Source organism: Manis javanica, chromosome 12, assembly GCF_040802235.1.
Source record: "Manis javanica isolate MJ-LG chromosome 12, MJ_LKY, whole genome shotgun sequence".
NCBI classification, from domain to species: domain Eukaryota; kingdom Metazoa; phylum Chordata; class Mammalia; order Pholidota; family Manidae; genus Manis; species Manis javanica.
Window position 1 is genome coordinate 97,644,327 of NC_133167.1, and position 21,531 is coordinate 97,665,857.

At 39.1% G+C, this 21,531-nt stretch overlaps 1 protein-coding gene across 15 annotated transcripts in view; it reads left to right on the top strand.

The window, feature by feature from the left end:
• Nucleotides 1–10,823: 10,823 nt before the first annotated feature.
• The window catches only part of PCM1 (pericentriolar material 1), a 76,821-nt gene continuing 66,113 nt past the window's right edge, over nucleotides 10,824–21,531 (top strand). For 6 of the 15 annotated variants that reach the window (XM_073219116.1, XM_073219112.1, XM_073219117.1 and 3 more), the window contains exons 1-4: nucleotides 10,850–11,236; nucleotides 12,771–12,837; nucleotides 18,854–18,971; nucleotides 20,489–20,734. In XM_073219116.1, coding sequence (XP_073075217.1) covers nucleotides 18,876–18,971; nucleotides 20,489–20,734 — 342 coding nt within the window. In that variant the 5' untranslated portion in view covers nucleotides 10,850–11,236; nucleotides 12,771–12,837; nucleotides 18,854–18,875. Of the gene's footprint in view, nucleotides 11,237–11,293; nucleotides 11,429–12,770; nucleotides 12,838–18,003; nucleotides 18,149–18,853; nucleotides 18,972–20,488; nucleotides 20,735–21,531 lie in introns of those variants that run through there. The other 9 variants (XM_073219105.1, XM_073219111.1, XM_073219110.1 and 6 more) reach the window with 6 other exon arrangements.

The following is a 21,531-nucleotide window of genomic DNA, read 5'->3' on the forward strand; positions in this document are numbered from 1 at the left end:
TTTCTTTCATTCTATTCCTCAGTATTGTTGTGGGGAGGTCCTGTCTGGGAAGGTCTCTCCCTGTGCGCTAGGTGAAACCTCATCCCAGGAGAGGGCTCTTGACTCTGATTGAGAAAGAATTTATGAACAGGTCAGACAAGTGCAAGCAAGAAGAAATTCATTAAAATGAAAGTAATAGCGAGTGTCAAAGTTGTGTAGAGCCAGGAAGAGTGGCCCTTTTACTTGGGCAGCCATGCAGGTGATGGAAAGCAAGAAAGAACAGAGGAGAGAAAAGGAAAGTTGATTCAACTCCTGCTAGGTGTACAGCAGATCCCTTGCCAATTCCTATGCCAGAGTCACCTGGTGTCCAATATCCACTTGGACCTGTAAGGCAAGGGAAGTATATACCTGTCACCCCAGAACTGGAGGAGCTGTAGAGCACTGTTTGGAGTGAGTTTATATGCTCGGAACTTTCCAAAACAAAACAAAGGAGAGATTCAGGCAGGTTGTGGTTATGCAGCTGCAGTCCTTTGTGGGTCAGCAAGTGGCAGGAACGTGCAAGTCCCATAATCAGAGGTTCCTGAAGCCATTTTCCTACTTGCCTGAAATAAAACAGGGAGAGAGAAAAGGCTAGTGTTGAAGATTGGAAAGTTGAATAAAATAGCAGTGACAAAGACATTTACCACCTGCAATAGAAAGGGGTCTCCTATTAACCTTTTAGCTGGCTTGAAAGAATTCAGAGACAAAAGGCAGTAAACGAAGCAGTATGTAGGTTTCATTTAAAGTACACACTCAGAGCGGGGAGTGCGGGCAGCCTCCCGAGAAGAGGGCCCAAGCAGGTTTTGTTCAAAGAGTAGGATGTTTTACTTAAAGTGACCAGTGCTCACTCAGACAGGAGTGTGGGTGACTTCAGAGAGAGAAGAGGTGCAGGTAAAAGTTTAGGTTTTGAGGTTTTTATGGAGCTTTTTGGGTAGGGGTCAGTATAAGGCATGATGGATGTAGGTCTTTATCTTAAGAATAGTGTTGTCCAGGTAACCAGGTGGATTTGTGGGCTGCCATTCTTTATCCATCAAAGACACTTCAGGGGTCTCTTCCTTGGAAATTCCTTTCTTGTCAATGACACAAACATTACTTAGCTGATTAATGTGACTAGAAGAAGGGAAACATGAGAAAGAAAAAGAACATGTTAAAGGTTATGTTAAAAGAATAATCTCACCATTTTTCACAAGCTAAGTGTATTTTATAATGACATGATACTTGTTCCATGTACCTGCTCTACCTGTGTGATTTCTCTGCTATTGTTGATAAATTTGCTATAAATCTTTATTTTTCAGGTGCCTAAATCCAACTGTTATGTGCTTCCCCCCTCCCCAGTTTTTAGATCCTTCAAATATTATCCACTCTTCAAACATCATCCAACTAGTTGGAAAACACTTGAAGACTCACATTTTTATCCACATCTAAAAGTAGAATCCCCCAGGGTTAACTCTTCTGACAAAATTTCTGGACATTGGCAGAGATTTTTAAAATAAACCATTTGATGAAAATATATTTGCACATTTAAATTTAAACTTTGTCCTACTTTTCATTCAGCTTGTATTATTTTTTATTTCTTAGAAAAAGTAAGACTGCCTAAATATAAGGCCCTGAGATAATAGTTTCTTACTTTCACTTCAAATAACTCTACATGTGCTGAAAGAAAGGAAAAGGTCATTGTGCACAATTACACAAACATTCTGATTGTTTTTTGCTTTCCCACATATGGTTCATCACTTATTTTTCTGCATGGGCATTTGAGGCAAAAGCTGACATATTCAACTTCAAGATTTTTACATTTAAAGATTTTACATTTATACTTAGATTACCAATAGCCAGTGCTAGTTAAAAGACAAAGGATAGGTACTAACTCACATGCACATGGCACATGAGTATACACCCAATGATTCTCTAAGATTGAAGTGTTTTTTTCTGATTCCCTTTTAGAGATATTGAAGGAAAATTCTAGAACTTTTAGAATAGGCTTTTTGTCCCTACCTCCAGCAATAAAGGTTATGAAATATTAAGGCCCAGTCTCAGAGTAATCCACTTACACTGGTTTTTGTTTGCAAGCTAAAGTAATAGACTTTATCCAGCTATCTTGAGCGAAAAAAAGAAAAGATTGGATTTATTATAACAGAATCAAATATAGACTGCCATAAGCAAGTTGAGTGCAGACAGAATGACAAAAACCTCAGCAAGAGGAGTTCTTGGATTTATTTTGTACTATGCCACCCTTAAAACGCTTTGATTTCAGTGGAAATTTAGCTCCTGTGTCTTTCCATAGAAATTCTATATCTCTAGGAGAGAGAATCCAATTAGTCTAGTCATCTGTATTTCAATGTACACCTGGATACGGCACCTGCCCATCCAGGCTACTTCCCTATTCTTTAGCCCATAGATGACAGATCCAGAGGTCGAGATTCTTGCCAAACATGACTACTGAGGGGACTTCTGTAGGCAAGGAGGTCTCCCAGTATGTAGCATTCTCTTACTACCCAATCAGGGAATTTTAAGAATAAAGAAAGGGGATCCATCCAGTTGAACAGAAGTTTGTCTGGTTCAGTAAGATGCCTAGCAATCTCCCATGACTATTTTCACTGATGAATCAACCACATTATATGTGCCCTTTTGTTATTGCTGAGAATATTTACACACACACGTATCTATATGCATTTTTTTCCCCTGTGAAGATAAAGAATTCTGGCCAAGGAATGTTTGTCTTTCTTTCCACATGTATGGGAGGACTTTATATATATATATATATATATATATATATATATATATATATATATATATAAACTTTCTAAGTACTCTCTCTGAACACAATAAGACTTCCCTGGCCACCTGACCTTCCTCTAGCTTATTCAGCTAGACTAGACATTCTCCTGTGTATTTATTTCTCTTATATCATAATTACTATATTGGGTACTGGAGTCTCTCCCCTCACTAAAAACAAATCAGGGATTTGTTTTTCTATTTCTATACCCACAGCATCCAGCATATACATACCATACCATACAGTGGAAACTCAGGAATATTTATTGTTCATGAAACAATAAAATTCCCTATCCATAGTAGCACATAATATGAAGATTCAAACTTGATAACTCTATCAAACTAGGTAACTTACATAAAGTGCTTATGATAGGGCTCAATACAGAGAAGATAATGCAATAAATTTTAGTTTCCTTCTGTCTTGGTTTTGAAGAGAGCAAGGCAACAATATATACATAGTTAATTAATAAAGTTTTATAAAGATATTGCTAAATTAGATGGGGGAGGGAGAAAGTGATTTTTAATAATCCAGAATTATCTGTAAAATGGGGAAGCAGTGAATATGTGTAGGGACAATACCCTGCTCCTAAAATCACTTTCTAACATTGCCAAATACAGCCACACTTTTAGCAGAACAAAAATTTTACATTCTAATAAAGAAAGGCAACAAAAACTTCTGCTTTCATCTGTAATGGAAAAGCTTGTAGCAGAACAAAATTGCTACAAAGAAAAACTTGAAAAGTTAGATAAAATTAAAAAGCCTATCTGTATGTAAACTTGGGGGGCTTACTAAGGCAACCAGGGCTTTAGGGGGCTGGGTCTTGAAGAGAAGAAAGATATCCATAACAAGATAAATGTAAACTATTCTCCCTGTATTTTTTTTTAGCATAAACTATTCATCAAAGCAAACATACACACAGAAAATGCATAAATCATTAGCATATAGTTCAATACATTTTCTCAAAAGGACTTTTTCTTTTTGTGTTATGTACATGCTGGTGATGGATTGTTTTCAATTTTTGTATCTCTAAAAATATTTCTGCCTTAGTTTCTGAAAGGTAATTTGCTACATACAGCATCTGGTTACTCCTCTGTTTTCTCACGTGCATTGTTTTCCAACAAGAAATCTGCTACCATGTCATATAAAATGTTGCTCCTCTGCAGGTAACATTTCCTCTCTCTTGCTGTGTTTAAAGGAACTAAGTCTGTCCACTCAGGTTATGCTCTCCAGGAAACTGTCTCTGAGATAGTTTTGTGCACAGGTTGTTTACGAGGGAGTGGTCTGTGATCACCCCCTGCGGAAGGGAACGGAAAGAAGTGGGATTGAGCAAAGGGAGAATCAGGGTGGGGCTGGAGCCACCGTGGTCCTTCAGAGGTATCCTGCTTTGGGCCAGCATGGCAGGGCCTTACCCCCAGCTCGACTGGTCATTATTTGTGGGCTGCCCCAGGAATGGGGCATCACCCTTGGCAGGTGGTGGCTGTCTAAAGTTGACAAGACCTCTAAAGGGGCTGACTGCCAGCGGTACAACAAGCAACAGGGCGATAAATTCACCCTTGAAGGGGGACCTGAGGTGTTGCATCACCATTTCCACTGCATCTCTGAATACAATCACCTGAGTTATGTGGGGGAGAGCAGAGTCCAGGCAGCCAAGAGAGTGCCTGCCACCTTTTCAGGTACCTTTTCAGTGGCACAGTAAGAAAAACTATCAGCTGCCTTTTAAAAAAATTGGCATAATATATGTTTTAACTATTTTTAAGTGTACAGTTCAGAGTTTTTTCCATATTCGCAAACTGCAACTCTGTAAACAATTAAACAATAACTCACATTCCCTTCCTCCCCCAGACCCTGGCAACCACATTCCACCCTTTTCTTATCCTCTCCTAGAGGATAAGACTATTGTAGGTTGGTCATATAAAGTGAATCATTTAGTATATGTCCTTTGGTGTCTGGCTTTTTTTACTTAGTATGATATCTTCGAAGTTCATCCACATAGTAGCATGTATTAGAATTTCCTTCCTTTTAAAGATGAATATTCCATTGTATGTATGTGCCAAATTTTGTTTACCTGTTCGTCCATAGATGAATATTTGGGCTGTTTACACCTTTTAGCTGTTATGAATAATACTGCTATGAACATTGGTGTGCAAGTACATCAGTTGCCATTTAACTTTCAGTGACTACTGGGTGACAAAAGACAGCAAGAGCCCAAAATATGAACTATGAACGTCAGTTGGGAAGACACTGAGTCAGATTTTGAGTATTTGATCACGCAAACTAAGTGAGAAAAGCCACTTTGCAAATCAGGTAAATTCTTAAAAAGCATTGTTTGGTTTTTCAAAAGAATAAAAGCCCACAAAAACATCTGAACAATCTCATGTTCCCTGCACCTCAGCCAAGCTGGATATATGCCATTTCCCAAACACAAGCTGTGCTTTCTGCTTCTGTGTCTTTGCTGATGTTTATTCAGCCTGCAGAAATTCTCAGAGGATCTATGATAGCCATCTCTGATCTGAGGTCAGGACACAGCAAACTGCCAGTAACTATTTTCCTATTCTAAAGCTATTTTATTTAGTATCTTTTTATTCTACTGCTGTAGTCGATCTCTATTTATTCCCCTATTCCTCAATTTGTCCTTTAAATGTTACTTTATACCTATTCTAGCCAAGGAGCCTTGTGCATTCTAGATTAAAGTTCTTATAGTAATTCATTTACCGATGACCAGTTCAGTCTCATCTGTGGTCAGCAGGCAGCCCCAGGCAGCTGCCCTGTACGGCTATCTGATGAGATTTGCAGTTGACAATCATTATTCCTTTGTCTTTTCTGATAGCATCTCTATTTTTGTGGCTTCTCCATAACTTTTGGGGAAAATAATTCTGCACTTCCACTATAGGAGCTAAAGGGCCGAGGTCTTTCCTCACCCCACCAGGGACACCAGTGGACAGTTGGCCGAGGAAATGTGGTGCTTTCTCCAGGGAGTTTGCAGCTGCTAATCAGGATAGCTAAGATGCACTTAATTTTCACCTTCAAAGAAGACATAGCTTTCTTAGAACTGCATGCTGAGGAAATGGGTCATACTAAGTAGTACAGCAGAGAAAGAACATTATTCTAACAGTGGGTCTCACGAGGGGAGGCTAGAAGTAAGACCAAGAGAACGAAACTGTCCTGTTAATGAAGACCTTGGGGTTTTCACAGGTAACCTAAGAGGAAGAGGATGAAAAGGGAGGAGGGAATGAGATACGAATGGGACACAAATGTCAATCATGCCAAGTTTGAGACATTCTGGGCTAGAGTAAGGCAGAGAAGTAAAGAGCTTAAATTTAACCAAAAGGTATAAGAACTAGGTCAGAGGTCTCCAACTAGTCCCATTTGACATGATCAATTTTTCTTTCATCAAACTGCCCATAGAACTAATATAGCGAACAAAGTAGTTAAAATCAGTTCTATTTAGTTATAGGGATATCCCAAAACTAATTTTACATTCTGCTCGTAGCTGACTTTGTGTTTTCATCCATCAACATGGATGAATGTCAGAGACATAACACCAAATAAAAAAGTAAGTCAAGTAAGAATATAGTATGATATCATTTATGTAAAGTTTTGAAAACAAGCAAAACTAAACCATATGTTATTTAGGGACATATACATGTAGTTATGTGAAGACAATGAAAGAATTATAACACTGACATCATTCAGGGTAGTATTTATGTCTGCAAAGAAGGGGAATGAGAAAACACAGGGAAGTCCTTAAATATATTGATTATATTCTGTTTGTGATTAGGTAGAGGTTTCTTAAGTGTTTCTTTTATTATTGTATTTTGTAAGTTACATAAACGTCATCTATTCTCTTGGGATATCAAAAATCACATAATACAAAAATAAAATTCAGTTATATAGTGGTCACCGAAGATTTTTCTTTTAAGTGTTATCACCACCTGCAGGTTAAAATGAAGTACTACAAAAACCTTTTTTCAAAGAACCAATCAATGAACATCAAAATAACTGCAAAACATTTGGGAAAGAGAGAAGTACAAAAGGCAGGGTTTCTGCTCTATCTACGCTTAAGAATCGTCTGTGGACAAAGAACATACAGAACACATTAAGGAGAGAAACAATATGGCACAAAATGTTACATTGTAAGTGCCCCCTGGTGTCATAGTATATATCAAATAACAGAAAAAGATGCTGTTGTACACAGCCTGACAACTGATTTAGTTGACCACCAGAATCCGACTTCTTGACTTGATTCATTGTGCTTATATCTTAGGCCAGCCCTTAAGTATTTCATGCCAGTTACCACCTGTTATTTACCTCGGGTCTCCCCTCTCCTACACTCTCCCTAGACTGTTGTAACTATTGGCCCTAGATTAAAGTCTTAAAGTAACTACTTCATTTTATCATTGCCTCTTCAAAAACGTCGACTGGCTTTCACACTATCTACGGAATAAGGTCCAAACTCTTCAGATCAACATCTTAGATTTTCTAGTTTGGCCCCAACCTGTTCAAAATCTTGCTTTCTTCTCCTGTCTTCCCATCTCGCACTCCATATGAATCCTCATCTTCATTCAGTTTGGTTTCTCCATTATCCACTGCTTATGCTGGATGTATGATCTGTGTTGGAGGTGTGCACCTCTTCCTTGAACATCATTCTTCCATTTAGATCTCTTTCCTCATCTTTAACATCTATGTTAAGTCGTTCTTAAATGTAGAAAACTGAGATGTAGTTTCAATGTATATCTGTCTCATGGAGGCCACTCAAGTTCCCCATCTACATTTCTACCAGACTATTGCCCCTAATTTAATCCTACATAGAAATCATGGACCTATCATTATCTTTGAGGCAATATATCAATAATCTTTGTCTGAATTACTTAAGAGTTTACTGTCCGTACCATTTATTTGCCATACTCAGACACTACTGATACTAAATGGATTTATTTGCATAAGGCTTGTTTTCTAAATTAGATGGTAGGTTTTGGAGGATAATTTTAGTTTTTCTAGTTTTTCTTCTTCACTCTGCTCCCTGTTAAGATCAGTAATACTCACATTTGAATTTGAGCACCCCTTTTAATATAAAAATTTCTCAGATTCCTCCCACCACCAGGCATAATAGTATTGACATTTTTATGGTCCAAAATTTAAAAAAACATGACTATAAAAAAAGCAGTAGTACTTTTGAATTTGCTTGAATAGTTTTAATGATGATAGCTTCTACCTGTTTAAAAAAATTTATGTATAAAACAAAATGCTGATGATTATTATGATGACAGCTAATATTTTGGGACCTTACCATATGCTAGTAGTTTTTCCCATGCATTTTCTAACTTAATCAAAAAATCCCTCCAAGGAGTCAGTAGAGCTCAGTTTAACTTGGTCTCTCTCACTTGGGAGCTGTCAAAACTCTGATTTATTTAACCTCTCATTTGGAACGACTGCAGGATCAATCTCTTTAGGATAGCTGTGAGAATTAAGAAAATCACAATAGATGAAATGCATAACCCTGTGCCGTGTACAAAATAACTACTACTTAAAAACAAAATCCCTCTCAGGTAGGCAATATCATTATTTCCACCTCTCATTTTATAGATAGGGAAATTTAAGCTCACAAAAGTTGTGTAACTTGCCCAAGATCCGTGGAATAGAATGGGGCCTAAGGCACTCCTGGACTACAGTAAGCATCTCCTGTGGGTTAGTTGCTCTGTGCTCTGAATTCCCACAGCACTATGTTGTCTTACAAAACATAACTTATTTACATCACACCATATTTCTCCATCATTCACTTAAAATGAGCTCTTGTGGGGACAGGACTGTTTTTATTACCTAAATAATTAGTAACATTAGACACAGAAAGCACTAAAAAATGTGTGAGAAATAAAGTGTTAGAGATCATTGCAATGAGATTGAACCTGGATACAACAGCAGAAGGAGCTTTCATTTATCTCTATTATGTATGGAGATACATTTCTACCGATTGGTTTAGTGAACAATTTGTGTTGGTAATTGAGAACAATTTGTTGTTGGAAACTTCATGTCCATATTTCATTCCTCCTACTCTTTTATTTTGTTTAAAACAAACTTACCCCACTGTAGAGAAAATGAAAGTTCCTATGGCCAGGATTCTCCCCTGACCCTGGTCCGCTTGCTCACTACGCACGTGTGGGCAATACGTTGTTACTGACTTTATATAGAGCTCTGCCCAGTGATCTGGGCTGCAGGGCTGCAGGAGAGCAGAAGCTGGAGTGGTGGCAGCACGGAGGACAGGCTGAGACGGCTGCAGGGATGAGAGGCCCAGAAGCAGAGACCTGCTTGCTGCATGCAGACTTGCTGAGGACGATGAGATTCTAGCACCTTACCTGCCACCGTGGGAATAAAGTTGGGTACAAACCCTTTCACCCCAAGAACGTTCTGTTGTCATTTTTCAGTCTTGGGGAATCAGGAGTGAGCTTGCCGGTGGCTGAAACCCACCGGCAAGACACTCACAATTATAATTGTCTGAAAAATAGAATTCCCTTGTGTGGATAAAATGAGAGTTCCTGTGGCCAGGATTCTCACCTGGCAGTGGTTGACTGGCTTACTGCACACCTGTGGGCAATAAATGGCTGTTGTCTCTATAAAAAGAGCTCCGTCCAGTGCTCTGGGCGCAACAGCGCAACATGGTGGCAGAGCTGCAAGGCTGCAGGAGAGCAGAGCAGGGGCTGGAGTGGTGGCAGCACGGAGGACAGAGGCCCAGAGGACGGCTGTGCGGGACGACTGTGCAGAGAGACCTGGAGGACAGCTGTGAGGACAGAGGGGCCCAGAGGCAGAGACTGGCTTGCTGTGTGCAGACTTGCTCTGAGTGGACGGGATTTTAGTGACTGACCTGCCACCTGGAAATAAAGTTGGATATAACCCTTTCACCCCAAAAACGTTTTGCTGTCATTTTCTTCGGTCACATTGAACCATTGCGAACTTGCCTGGGGCTGAAACCCATTGGCAAGACACCTTGCACTCGAGTTGAATTGACTGCTTTTTCAACTTTTCAGGTAGGTACATTGAAGGCCTTAATTATAACTTCATTGCTTTAAAAAAAAGTACTAAATAGGAGACAGCAGGCCCCAAATGGAGTCACTTGTACTAAACCCCATGCCAGCAAACCAAGACTTAATATATAACCTAACTGCAGTTTCAACCCTCAAGAATATTAACTTTATCCAGTCAACCTGGATTTGCCTGGTCACAGTGGTGAGGTAATCCATCTGCCCTGCTAAACCCTTCTGTTCCTGTAGAAAGACCACCTTGCCTGAAACAATGCATTCTTTGCTAATAATTTACTTTTTCTCACCCCCTTCCCACCTTTAAAAACGTTTCCTTTTCTACAGCTTGATGGAGCTCCTTCATAGTTGCTAGATGGGAGGCTGCTCGATTCATGAATCATTACTAATAAGGTCAACTCGATCTTCAAATCTATGCAAGTTGAGGTTTGTTTTTTGGAGAATTTGTCAATTTACTAACCTTTATTAGAGCTGCTGCTGAAAATACATACAAAGGGAATTGAGAAACGACAGTTTTAGAAAAAGTTTCCGCATACTCAATTCTGCTAAAAATCATCTAGTTCTTCTAAGGAAAACGTAGAGCATTAATCCAAGGTGGTGTTAATTAACATTTTACGACTCTGCAACTAACTAGCTGTGTGACGTTTAGCCATTCAACTCCGCGGGATTTATGTCCTCGCGTGTAAAATTAGTCCTGGATTGTAATGGCCCTTTTGCTTCTATTCCCACGTGAACACGATATGGGGTAGGCAGGGAACATAGAGCTTTTCTCTTCCCTCCGGCGCCATCCACAGCGGATACCCGCTATGGCAACAGCAGGGCTCCGCGTCTCTCCCGGCAGCTGCCCGGGATCAAGCTACCTCCGCCCTGGCCCGGGCTTCTCGCTCCAGAAGCGGCGCCGGAGGCACAGGGCATGCTGGGATTTGTAGTCATCGCCCTCGTGGCGGACGCGAAGGCCCTTATAACTAGGGTGAAGTTGGCATTCTGCGTTTTGTAGTCTCCGGTCGTTCGTTTGCATAACACAGGCTGGCTAAAGCGCCGGAGGCGCCGCCGCAGACTCCCGCCGGTCACATGACCCCAGGCCCGCGCGTTGATCGCACTGCGGCGGCAGCCCAGGCGAGCTCTCGCCCCCGCGCGGCGTTGCCGAGGAGACGGCGCATGTCCCACGGCGCGTGGCCCCCTCTGCAGTCCCCCCGCCCCTCTTCTCCCACCACAATGAGATCCTAAGATGGCGGAGGCTGCGGCGGTTGGTGCCGAGTGGATAAGGTAGAAAAGGCGGCCATTGGGCCCTAGGCAGCCAGGGAACTTGTCGACTCTCCCTGCTGCGGTCTCTAAGGGAGAACCGCCGCCGGTGGCAGGTCGTGGGGGCTGACCGCTACTTCGTCTTTGGCAGGAGTGGCTGCTGCGTGTCCAGGTAATGCCTGCGCGTCCCCAGCCCTTGGCAACCGAAGGTGGCGCGGCGCAGGGGCGGGAGAGCAACGGCTCCGGGACACTTGACCCCGTAGGGCCTGGCCTCGGGCCCACGCCTCCCAGGGGGCGCCCGGGTCTTCTCGCTGTCTGCTCCACGTCCCCTCGGCAGACAGTCCGCCCCCGTCTCCCGACTCCGGTGAGCCTTTAGGGGCGTGATAGCCCCTCAGAATTCCCCCCCTGGTCTCCGCGTCCCTCTGTTCCCCCGGGGGAGGTCGCCCTGCGTCCCGGGCTGCCCGGGAATGGGCCTTGCGAGTGGAGGAAGCGGAGCGGGGCTGAGGTTCGGCTGCCGGGGGCAGGGGATCTAGTAGCCGTAGCAGGGGGCCGTCGTGGCCATAGTCCCCGGGCCGCGCGTCCTCGCCCACGCCCCGCCCCCCAGATTCCATCCTGTGGCGCTTTCGATGCCGGAGCGACGCGACGTTTGAGCAGCGGCTTTTCATCTGTCTCGGGTATTCTTAGCGCAGAGGGGCCTGGGGAGGCGAACGTTCCCGACTTTGGTCGAGGTGGTTTGTACTTGGGAGGGGATTGCTAATTTAATAGTTCTCCCCCGCGCCCCCCTCCCACCTAGTGCTCCCCGCTTCCATCCCTTACTGCAGGTCCAGTTAGAATGGGCCTAGGATAGGGAAAACTAAACGCCAAACGGGATTCAGGAAACGTTGCTTGCTTTGCAGAAACTAGTGTTAGGGGATTAGGTAGTAGGCCCCGCTGGGGGGCGGGTCGTCCAAACTTTCCGTACTGCGGCCCACTCCTGAGGAGCTGGCCTTGTCTGAAAAAGAAAAAAACGATTCGAGGTCTTGTGTCTTGTGCCCTACGATGGCGGATCGTGTTTTGGCGCTGGAAGGAGCGGGCTTTCCGGGCGTCCCTATTTCACCCCCGCCCCGTAACTGCTTTTCGGACTCCGCCTTCTGGTATTCTCTGGTTACTGGAGTGGGTGTTGTGGAGCTTCGGGTGCACCTGCTCCTTTCTCTCCCCATCACCTTCCCGGTGAGACCCACTGGAAACTATGAGAGTACTGAGTTTTTGAAGGTAAATCTTGTGTTTTACAAGCCCATTATGTTCTTGAGAAGTGGCTAGCTTTCAAATAAAGGAAGCCTGTTTTTCATCATTGAATATACAAACTTCTTGAATAGTTTTGAGGGGCAGGAAGTTTATGGCTTGATCAATCTGAAGAGCAAACTTGGGCACCGATCTTCACATGATAATTACGGTTAACCATTTTTCCTTATATTCCAGAGTAGAAACTGCACTATCACGTTGTTTGGTGGGATCTTAGAAGTTTGGAGGATTTAAGTGTTTATGTATATCCCATTGTTTTCCAAAAGGATTAAAGTAACACGAGTTTAAAATATTGATAAATTGTTTTTTTTCTCATCTGTTGATTTTATGAACATATTTTAGGTTACAGATACAGTATTTGTTATTCTGTACTTCACAGTGCAAGAATTTACTAAAGTGAGTTTTTCTTTTTAAATTGTAAACAGGCAACCGCTTTAAGTGTGAAGCAAGAAAGGAGCTGTTCCTGAGCTGCAAAAACTAGTTTCTAAACAGGTAATTTGACATATGTTATTGGCCTTTGTAAAATAGGTGAAGATGACTTTCTGATGGAGACTGCTATCAAAATACCCATGCGTGGTTGAGCACCCTTTATGCTTCAGCAACAATGTCTGGGTTTGCTGCCCTGTTTGCCCTGCTTTTTGGACTGTCACTTTGATCAGCCTTCATACTTTTGTTAGAAAAGAGCCATGTCATTCCTAATTATTAAAATGCTAGAATAATTTATGCAAAGCCTTCTGAAATGTCTGTTATCACAGACTTTTTTCACAGACGATGAATGTCTGTTGTCACAAACGTGAATTTGAATTTATCCTGTAACAACTCTGGCTGGTCTTTTTTTCTAAGTCCATTTAATGAAGTCATTTTCTTTTACAACTTCTCTGTGAATTGGTTATGTTTTTATTTACAAACTCCTCTACTTTCTGAGCTTGTTATATATACTATTGATTGAAATTCTGTTTTTTTCTTTTAGCTGTGAAAACTAAACATTAGTTTCTGTGCAGAGTGTGTTGTCAGATGGTATATAACGATATTCTTGGGCTGTCTGAAAAAAGTCAGTGTAAGTTCACTGAGAAAAAGTTAAGTAATTGCTAAGGACAGTTTTGAAATTGATTAATTAAAGGATGAAGATTAGAAGTTTTTGTTAAAAGCATTTTAGAAATAATTAGTCTTTTAAAAAAATTACAGAGTCTGAATTTAATTCTCCTGTTAAAATTTTAAGACAACCCATTTTCATACTATGTTTAGCTATACTTTCTAGGAAAGCAGATAAGTCTTTAGCTCCCTTATGAAATACCTAACATGAGAAAAATTCAGATTTGCAGTTGGTTTTTGTCTTAATTACAATTCAGTGGTTTTTTTCGTTAATCGGAAGAAAATAACAGGACAAGAAAAATGGAACTTGAGAAAGGTCAAATGTGAGTGTGTGTCTTAGAGTTCCTAACACTAGAATTATATAGTAGGCATTTAGTAAGATAAAAAGAATTAAAAGACCTGTTATAAAATAATTTTCCTGTTAACATATTAGGAAGATGGATAAAATGGAATAAAAATATAGGACAATTGAGCTAACTCACATTAGAAGACCTTGGTTTTCTCTATAGAGGATTTAGCCATTTGCAAAGGACTCAAGTGTATTTGAGACTTGGAAAATACAGAAAGGGTTTGGAATAATCACACTAGGGAATTCATTAAGTAGCCAACAAGAGATACATAGCAATACATACATTTTAGAAATTTAACTGAGTGCCTACAGTGTGTGGCTTAATGACTATAAAGTACTGGAGATAATGGCAGCGAGCAAAACAGACAAGGTGCCTTACCTCTTGGAGTAAGCCTACATTTTGAAAGTGTGTGTGTGTGCCAGTGTGCATTATAGTTTACCTTAATAGTAGATGCAGTCAATGCTATTTTATACTGTTTCCCTAGTGTTTGGCAGTTTGCAAGTAGATGCAGAGAGCAGGTCGAGGGGTTTATCCAGAAGTGACTTGATACAATAGGCAGGTAGGAGAGGAAGTCCAGGTTGCTAGCAAGGCGTTTTTGGAATGGCTTACTTGGGTTTGTGCTTGGGGTAAGAAAGCCGGGGTGAATGGATTCCTGGAAATGGAAATGATCAAAGGACTAGAAGTATTCCGCAGGGCCAAGAGCAGGTTCAACAGGAATGAACAAGTGAGAGAAGTCGAATGCAAGAACTTAGAGTCAGAAAGAAGAATTTCAGAAGTACAGGATTTTGAACAAGTTACCAGTTCAGAGTGAAAACAGTATTGGAATAGAGAGAATGAGATGGACATAGGCTTAGAAAAATGATAAGTGAAATGATTGGGTCGTGGAAGCAGGGAATGAGGAGGAGAGGGACACAACAAGCCAGTTGTTACCAAGAAAAGTGCAAGACTTTGTGGAGAAGGACAGTAATAAATAGTGTTTCTATATAATTGTATTTGGATGAGTATTTCTAATACTGGTTTACACCTGTTAGTTGAGAAGGTATTTCCAGAGATAGTTATGAGTAATTTAATGCCACTTAAGAAATAATACCTGACTTTTAAAGATTTTAGGAAAATAACCTTTTTTCTTTTCCTATTTCATAGGTAAACCTTAGTTATAGGTGTTTTCGTAGTAATTAGTACAGTGATAGTCTCCTTGGATATGTATAATACTTCCCTATAGTAAGATTGTACAACAGGATTTTCTTCAAAAAGGTCAGTCACTGAAAGTAGCATATAAATTGTCATAGAATTTTTCATTTCATATCTCTGCAAGGTAAGGAAGCCAAATAAGGCTGTCAAAAATAGCTGAATGAAACTTAAAAATAAAAGTTTTAGTTTAGTGTAGTAGGTCATAGGATAGATAAAAAGTGCTTGTTTAAGGTAAAAGAGATTTAAGCCACCCTCTTAGTGTAGCTGGCGCTGGATCAGTCGTAGGAGAAATGTACTTTTATCCCCATTCAGTTTCTTGTACTATCATTCCATCATTTGTACCAGTTGTTGTCCAGTAGCTTCAACTTTTCCATCTCGTTGTCTTTCTATTATGCCTGGCAAATTTCCAGCCATCGATAGATTCAATGGAATATTTGTACCAAAGCTGATGAGCAGTGCTGGCTCAAAAAATGTATTCACACTGCAGATAAGACATACCAGTGCATGTTCTCTGCTCTCACTGAGTTTTCTGTGCTGCCCCCAGTCGTTCTCCCTTACTCTTCTCAAATCTCTCAAACACTGCCACCTCACCCTTTCACATTTAATGAACAGTCCCTTCCACTTCATGTCGCTTACAGCCTCCCGCACCTTCCTACCCCCACATGTGTGCTACCAACAGTTTATCTCCTTTTGCTTCTGCGTCTTCACCTCCTTTAACAGCTCTTTTCTGGCAAATGCATGTTCAGGATACTTGAGGATACTGCCTTTTTAATGAAACTTTCTTCATGATCAGCTCTACCTCCCTTTCATACACTGATTCCTTAAAAAAATTATCTGATAACTTTATTTTTTTCCCCTTTCCCTAAGCATATTCCAGTTATGAAATTAATCCTGCTGAAAAGCTTGGCCCTGCTGAAACTGCTTTAACCAAGTAACCTCATTGCCAAGTCCAAGTGGGCACTTCTCAGTACTTCTCTAATTTGACAGTGTAACATCTGACATTTTTTCAGACCTTCCTTCTTTATACCCTTTCCCCCCTTTCTAGCACATGCTCCTGGTTTCCTACCATCTCAGTGTTCTTTTCTTCTGTCTTGTAAATATTAGTGTCCTTCAAGATTTAGTCTTCTCTTACTAGTCATCTTCTCTTGAGCCTTCTCTTCCACTTCAAGTACTATTGTAAATGGATGGATGACTTGAAAATCTCTGTCCAGCCTAGATTTCACTTCCAAGGGACTGGACAAATTTATTTGGGTATATAATGGGCATTTCAAACCCAAAATTTCTAAAACTGAACTAACTATAATCTTTTATCAACAAAAATTTCCTTTTCTAGTCACTTTAAACATACTGTATTCCCAGTTGTTCAAGCTAGAAACCTAGGACTCTCCCTTGAACTCCTTCCTCACTGCCTCATTTCCCACTCCTAATGGTCAGCAAGTCCTATTCCACCACAGAAACCTCACTTGAATTGGTCCTCTTTTCTGTATACCCAGTGTTTCATTGGAAGTTTTTCCATACAAGTAGTAGTTTGTAATAAAAAAGTAATAAACTGTAAATAATATATGTCCACAGAATAAAGTTTTGAAGGCAGAGATCTGTAATTTTAATACTGATTTTGAGGTGGTTAGAGAGGTTGGCATGAAGGACAGAGAAATTATTTGCCTTTATTTTCTACCTTTTATTGGAGATATATTTATTCTCAGAGAAATCAGCTGAAGGTTAATATATTGAGTATTGATATAAATGGTTATTTCTTTAGTTTCATACTAATAACTCATATAGGAGTGTGCCTTTTAAACATAGTGGTATCATTATTATGAAGTTATTAAATATCCCATCTCATCATATGTCCATCACAGTATAAATAGTAAAGTTATTTTATAAACTTAATAGATTTAGTAAGTAGTCTTTTAAAAAATTAATAATACTTGATATATTTTTCACACACTAATTTTAGTGTAGTTTTAAGTTGTTTTAGCAACTTATTTTAATAGTTTTCAATGTCAGTAGCCTGTAACTTAGAAGATCCTTAGAAGCTCTTCGTTTTAGGGGGAATTCACCATAATATAAAAGTAGACTATAAAATATTATCTTGCCAAATACATTCTTAATAAATTTATCTTGAAGTAAACTTAGTTTATTATTCTGATAGTAAATATAACAATGCTGTTTTTAAGAAAAAATTGATGACATTCTACTTGAATACATTAATAAGTTTCTATTCTAATAATCATTTCCCCCCATACTTAAGGTTGTTTTCTTAGATTAGCTATGGAAAAGTAGAATTACTGAGTCAGAACACAGTTTTAGTTCTTGATACAGTATTGCCAGAATGCTTCAAGAAAGGCTGTACTTTACCTTCTCACGGCAGGGATACCAGTTTCCCTTTGCTGTGATTAGGATTAGGTAATATAGGTAACGTAACAAATTTAATAGTTCTTTATATTAATTTACAGCTGGACTTTATTATTAATATTTTCACCATTTTTATGTTTACTGATTTCTTTGTAAATTGTTCATACTTTTCTTGGGATTTTTTTAGTGGTTTTCTTGATTTTTTTTTATAAATTCTTCATAAAGGTAGTAACTGTATATATCATGTTTTTTTCAGATGTTTTTCCTCTCAATTTGTCATTTACTATTTATTCTTAGCATGCTTAAGATTTACTTTTATGTGAATGAACCTGTTGACCTTTTCTTTTTTATTTCTGCCTTCCAAACCAGTAAGATCTCCATTTTTAAAGTCCATTCTATTTGCTTGTCTGTCGGTTGTTTTTAATCTATGCACCATCTTGGTGTTACGGTATAAGGCAGCCATTCTTAGGGTCTCAGAATCAGAGCAACTTGGATTTGTATTCTTTTCTTACATTATTAGCCAAGTGACCTTGGCCAAATAATATAACTCCTTTGAATGTTCATGTTACTGTTTGTCATATAGATGAGAAACCTGCCATAACCCTGATATCTAATGGCCTTCCCTGTCCCTTGAATTGTAAAGTTATCTCACCGTCTCCTCTTCACTCAGTTCCCCTCCAGGCTGTGCAATTTCACACCCACTGGAAGGCCAAAACCCTCATGAGATGCAAAGTCTTATTTTCTCACGATCATCTGTTCTTCTGAACTTTTACTTCTACCATTGCTGCTTCTGTTTCTCAATCTCTTTGACCCAGGTATGAAATTCAGTATCTTCCTTGATTTCCACAAAATCCTGTCTTTGTGGGGAAAATTTGTGACTTCGGTAGACTATATCAAGATACAGGGAAAGATGAGGTAACAGCACAATTTAAAATAAGGTAGTAGGCATCACTGTTCTCAAAATGTTTTTAACCGCTGTATTCTCGGCTTTTATTGGCCACGCAGCTAGTCCTGCTCCCTCCTCCGCCCCCTCCTCTTCCTTACCATTACCTTACTTCCTGTTAAAGCCAAACCCTTCTCCCAAGTTTCACAGAGAGCAATTCTACCCTCTTTGAATCTTTGGCACAAAACGAATGCCCAGGTCTTTGGGGCCATCAGTTTCTTTCCTAAGAGCAGGTTTGATTCCAGCTGTTAACAACTTTTTACTACCTAATTAGTCTACCTTTTAGGACTATGTTGAATAAATTAAAAAGAATAACCTTGAAACATGCAGGTCATTACACATGGCGAATAGTCAAAAGTTTTCCTTTGTCTCCCCATCACTCTAGTTACTTAACACATGTTAATCATAATATACTTATAGCAGCTAAATCAGTTTGTCTGTGGTGTGTGATTGACAGTGCCTCTTTTTATTTCATAAAAGTAACTTTTCTGAGATTCCTTTATATTGCTGAACTTCATGGAATGATTTAAAAATTGTTTTTTTGTGTTAAAAAAGTTAGTTTTCACTTGTTTTGCAGAAAATTAATCATTAAAGCCAGGATGGCCACAGGTGGAGGTCCTTTTGAAGAAGGTATGAATGATCAGGATTTACCAAACTGGAGCAGTGAGAATGTTGATGACCGACTCAACAATATGGTATGATATCATAGTATTGATGGTATGTTGTTGACTACTAATATTAAAAGCCGCTTTTCCCTGACTTAGCCAAGTTGAACTCCCTGACACTCTGTGTAAATATTTATTTTCTTGGTGGCCAAGATATTAAATGACCTTGAGCCATTATTATATTAGTTGAAGACGTTTTTGTTTGTAGGTAGCAGATAGTAACTGAGTTAGCTTAAGCTAAAAAGGAGATTTATTATGAGGTTATGCAGATGTTTTATGGAGAAAAAGTTAAAGGAATATAGCTGGGTTTTAGGAAGGGACTAGAAAAAGGAACTAGAAAGTTATCAAGAATTACTTATTCATGACCCTGAATCTTTGCTTCTAAGTGCTTTTGCTTAACACAACTTTGTCTTTGCAGACCAGCTTGCTTTCTTCCCTGGCCCGTGTCACATATTGTGGCTGCCCCTTCATTCTAAATTTTTCATTTATGGCTACAATTATATCCTGACTATTTATCTCTTAGTTCCAATTAGAAACTTTAAAGTATAATTATATCCACTTGAATTAGATATGCATCTCTTTTCTAGTCATCTCTGATCAGGATGGGGTGGGGTAAGTAGAACAAGAGGTTGGCAGGACATCCACACGTGGATCTGGGTAAAGGGACAGTTTGTAGGGAAGGATGTTTTGTTATAAATGGGGAAAATAGCCCAAAAGATTTTATTGTAGTAAAACTAAAAGATTCCTCCAGTATGGGTAAGGTAGGAATTTATAGCCCTTTTGTTGAAAGAGTAAGGTTAGGTGCGTATCAGTAACTAAAAATGTTTTCAAACTTAAAACATTTAGCACTTTCTGTGATTTCATATCAGATCTTACCATGTAATGCATTATTGCCTATGAAAAATAGTAGTTATGTTTATTGCTTACGCTAGGCACTGTCCTAGATGTTATATGTATGTAATATTTAATCATGTTTTGAAGGTGAAAGTACTTTACATATTAGGAAACTGAGACTATGGAATTTAAATAAAAGGATCAGACGGTAGAGTTTTTTCAGGTAACTGTAATTGCTTTAGATCCCGGTTGATTCCAGATCTGTCATCTTCTTATCATACATGACTTTAAAGGAGGCAGTAAAGGTATCTATAATTTATTTCACTATATAATTTATGAATAGTAAGGAACCATTATTAAAAATGCCTTTGAAATTATTTAGACTACTCTAGCTAGGGTTGATATTTGGGGATATATGTTTGGTAATGATCTGTGGTAGGAAAGTAATCTGTTTTCTGAAGGACAGTATGAAATTTAGACTGGATGTTCATATTGAAGATTGATTCATTGGGTTCATAGCCTTTACAAAATTTTGAACAAGTATAATTAGCAATGTGAATTATAAGTTGTTAGTAGGAGTAAATGTCTCTAAGACTATAGTACATGTTTATGTGAAAAATGTTTTGTCATTTTTAATTTCAAGACCATTGTTTAAGCATACCAAATTATTTTTCTGGTTCCTGGTGTTAACTTTTGCTTTTACTTTTTTAAAGGATTGGGGTGGCCAACCGAAGAAGGCAAATAGATCATCAGAAAAGAATAAGAAAAAATTTGGTGTAGAAAGTGGCAAAAGGGTAACTAATGATATTTCTCCGGAGTCATCACCGGGAGTTGGAAGGCGAAGAACAAAGACCCCACATACATTTCCACATAGTAGATACGTGACTCAGATGTCTGTTCCAGAGCAGGCGGAATTAGAGAAACTTAAACAGCGGATAAACTTCAGTGATTTAGATCAGGTTTGTGAATTATTTTAAAAATAAAGTTATGACTATGGGAAATACTTGAAATAGATTAAATAATTTGAAGAATAAAAATTGAGCTGTTGATTTCCTTTTAGTTTGTGTGCATATGGAAGGAATTTTAATCAGTGGTGATGGTATTATACTTGGAGGGCAACAAAGTCTTCTAAACTTGCTAAGGTTAAGTCTATTGGAACTTCATTGCTATTCTGTATGACTAACTTAAATGATTTCATTAATGAACAATGTTGCCTGTTAATAACTGAATAAGATTGCTTTTAAGCAAAAGGGAAGATTTAATTTAGAATCTTTATCATTGGCTAAGTGTGGGATGTACTAGATTGCCTCATGTTTAGAGTCAAACTATGGTTTGTGTTTATAATCGCTGAGATAAAATTTAGAACTAAAAGCAAATAGAAATGATAATGAACTCTTAATAAATATTTAATGATTCCATCTGTATTCTGCAGAGATAAACAGGCTTCCAGATATGCATAAAGATAGATTCAAGTCTGGTAAGATGGCAGTGGTGATATCATTTAGTCATCCATTTTCTAATTATTGAACACTGTGCCAGGCACTGAGCTGAGTTTTTTGGACAATGCTTGATGTAGACACATCTTCATGGTGATGTTCATATTGATTAAAGACTAATTCATTGGGTTCATAGCTTTTGAACAAGTATGATTAGCAATGGGAGTTATAAATATGATTCCATAGTCCTAGTACTTTATTTAGACTAATCTTGTTCATAGTCATCAGTTGAATTGTCTCTGACAAAATGTGGAATAGGA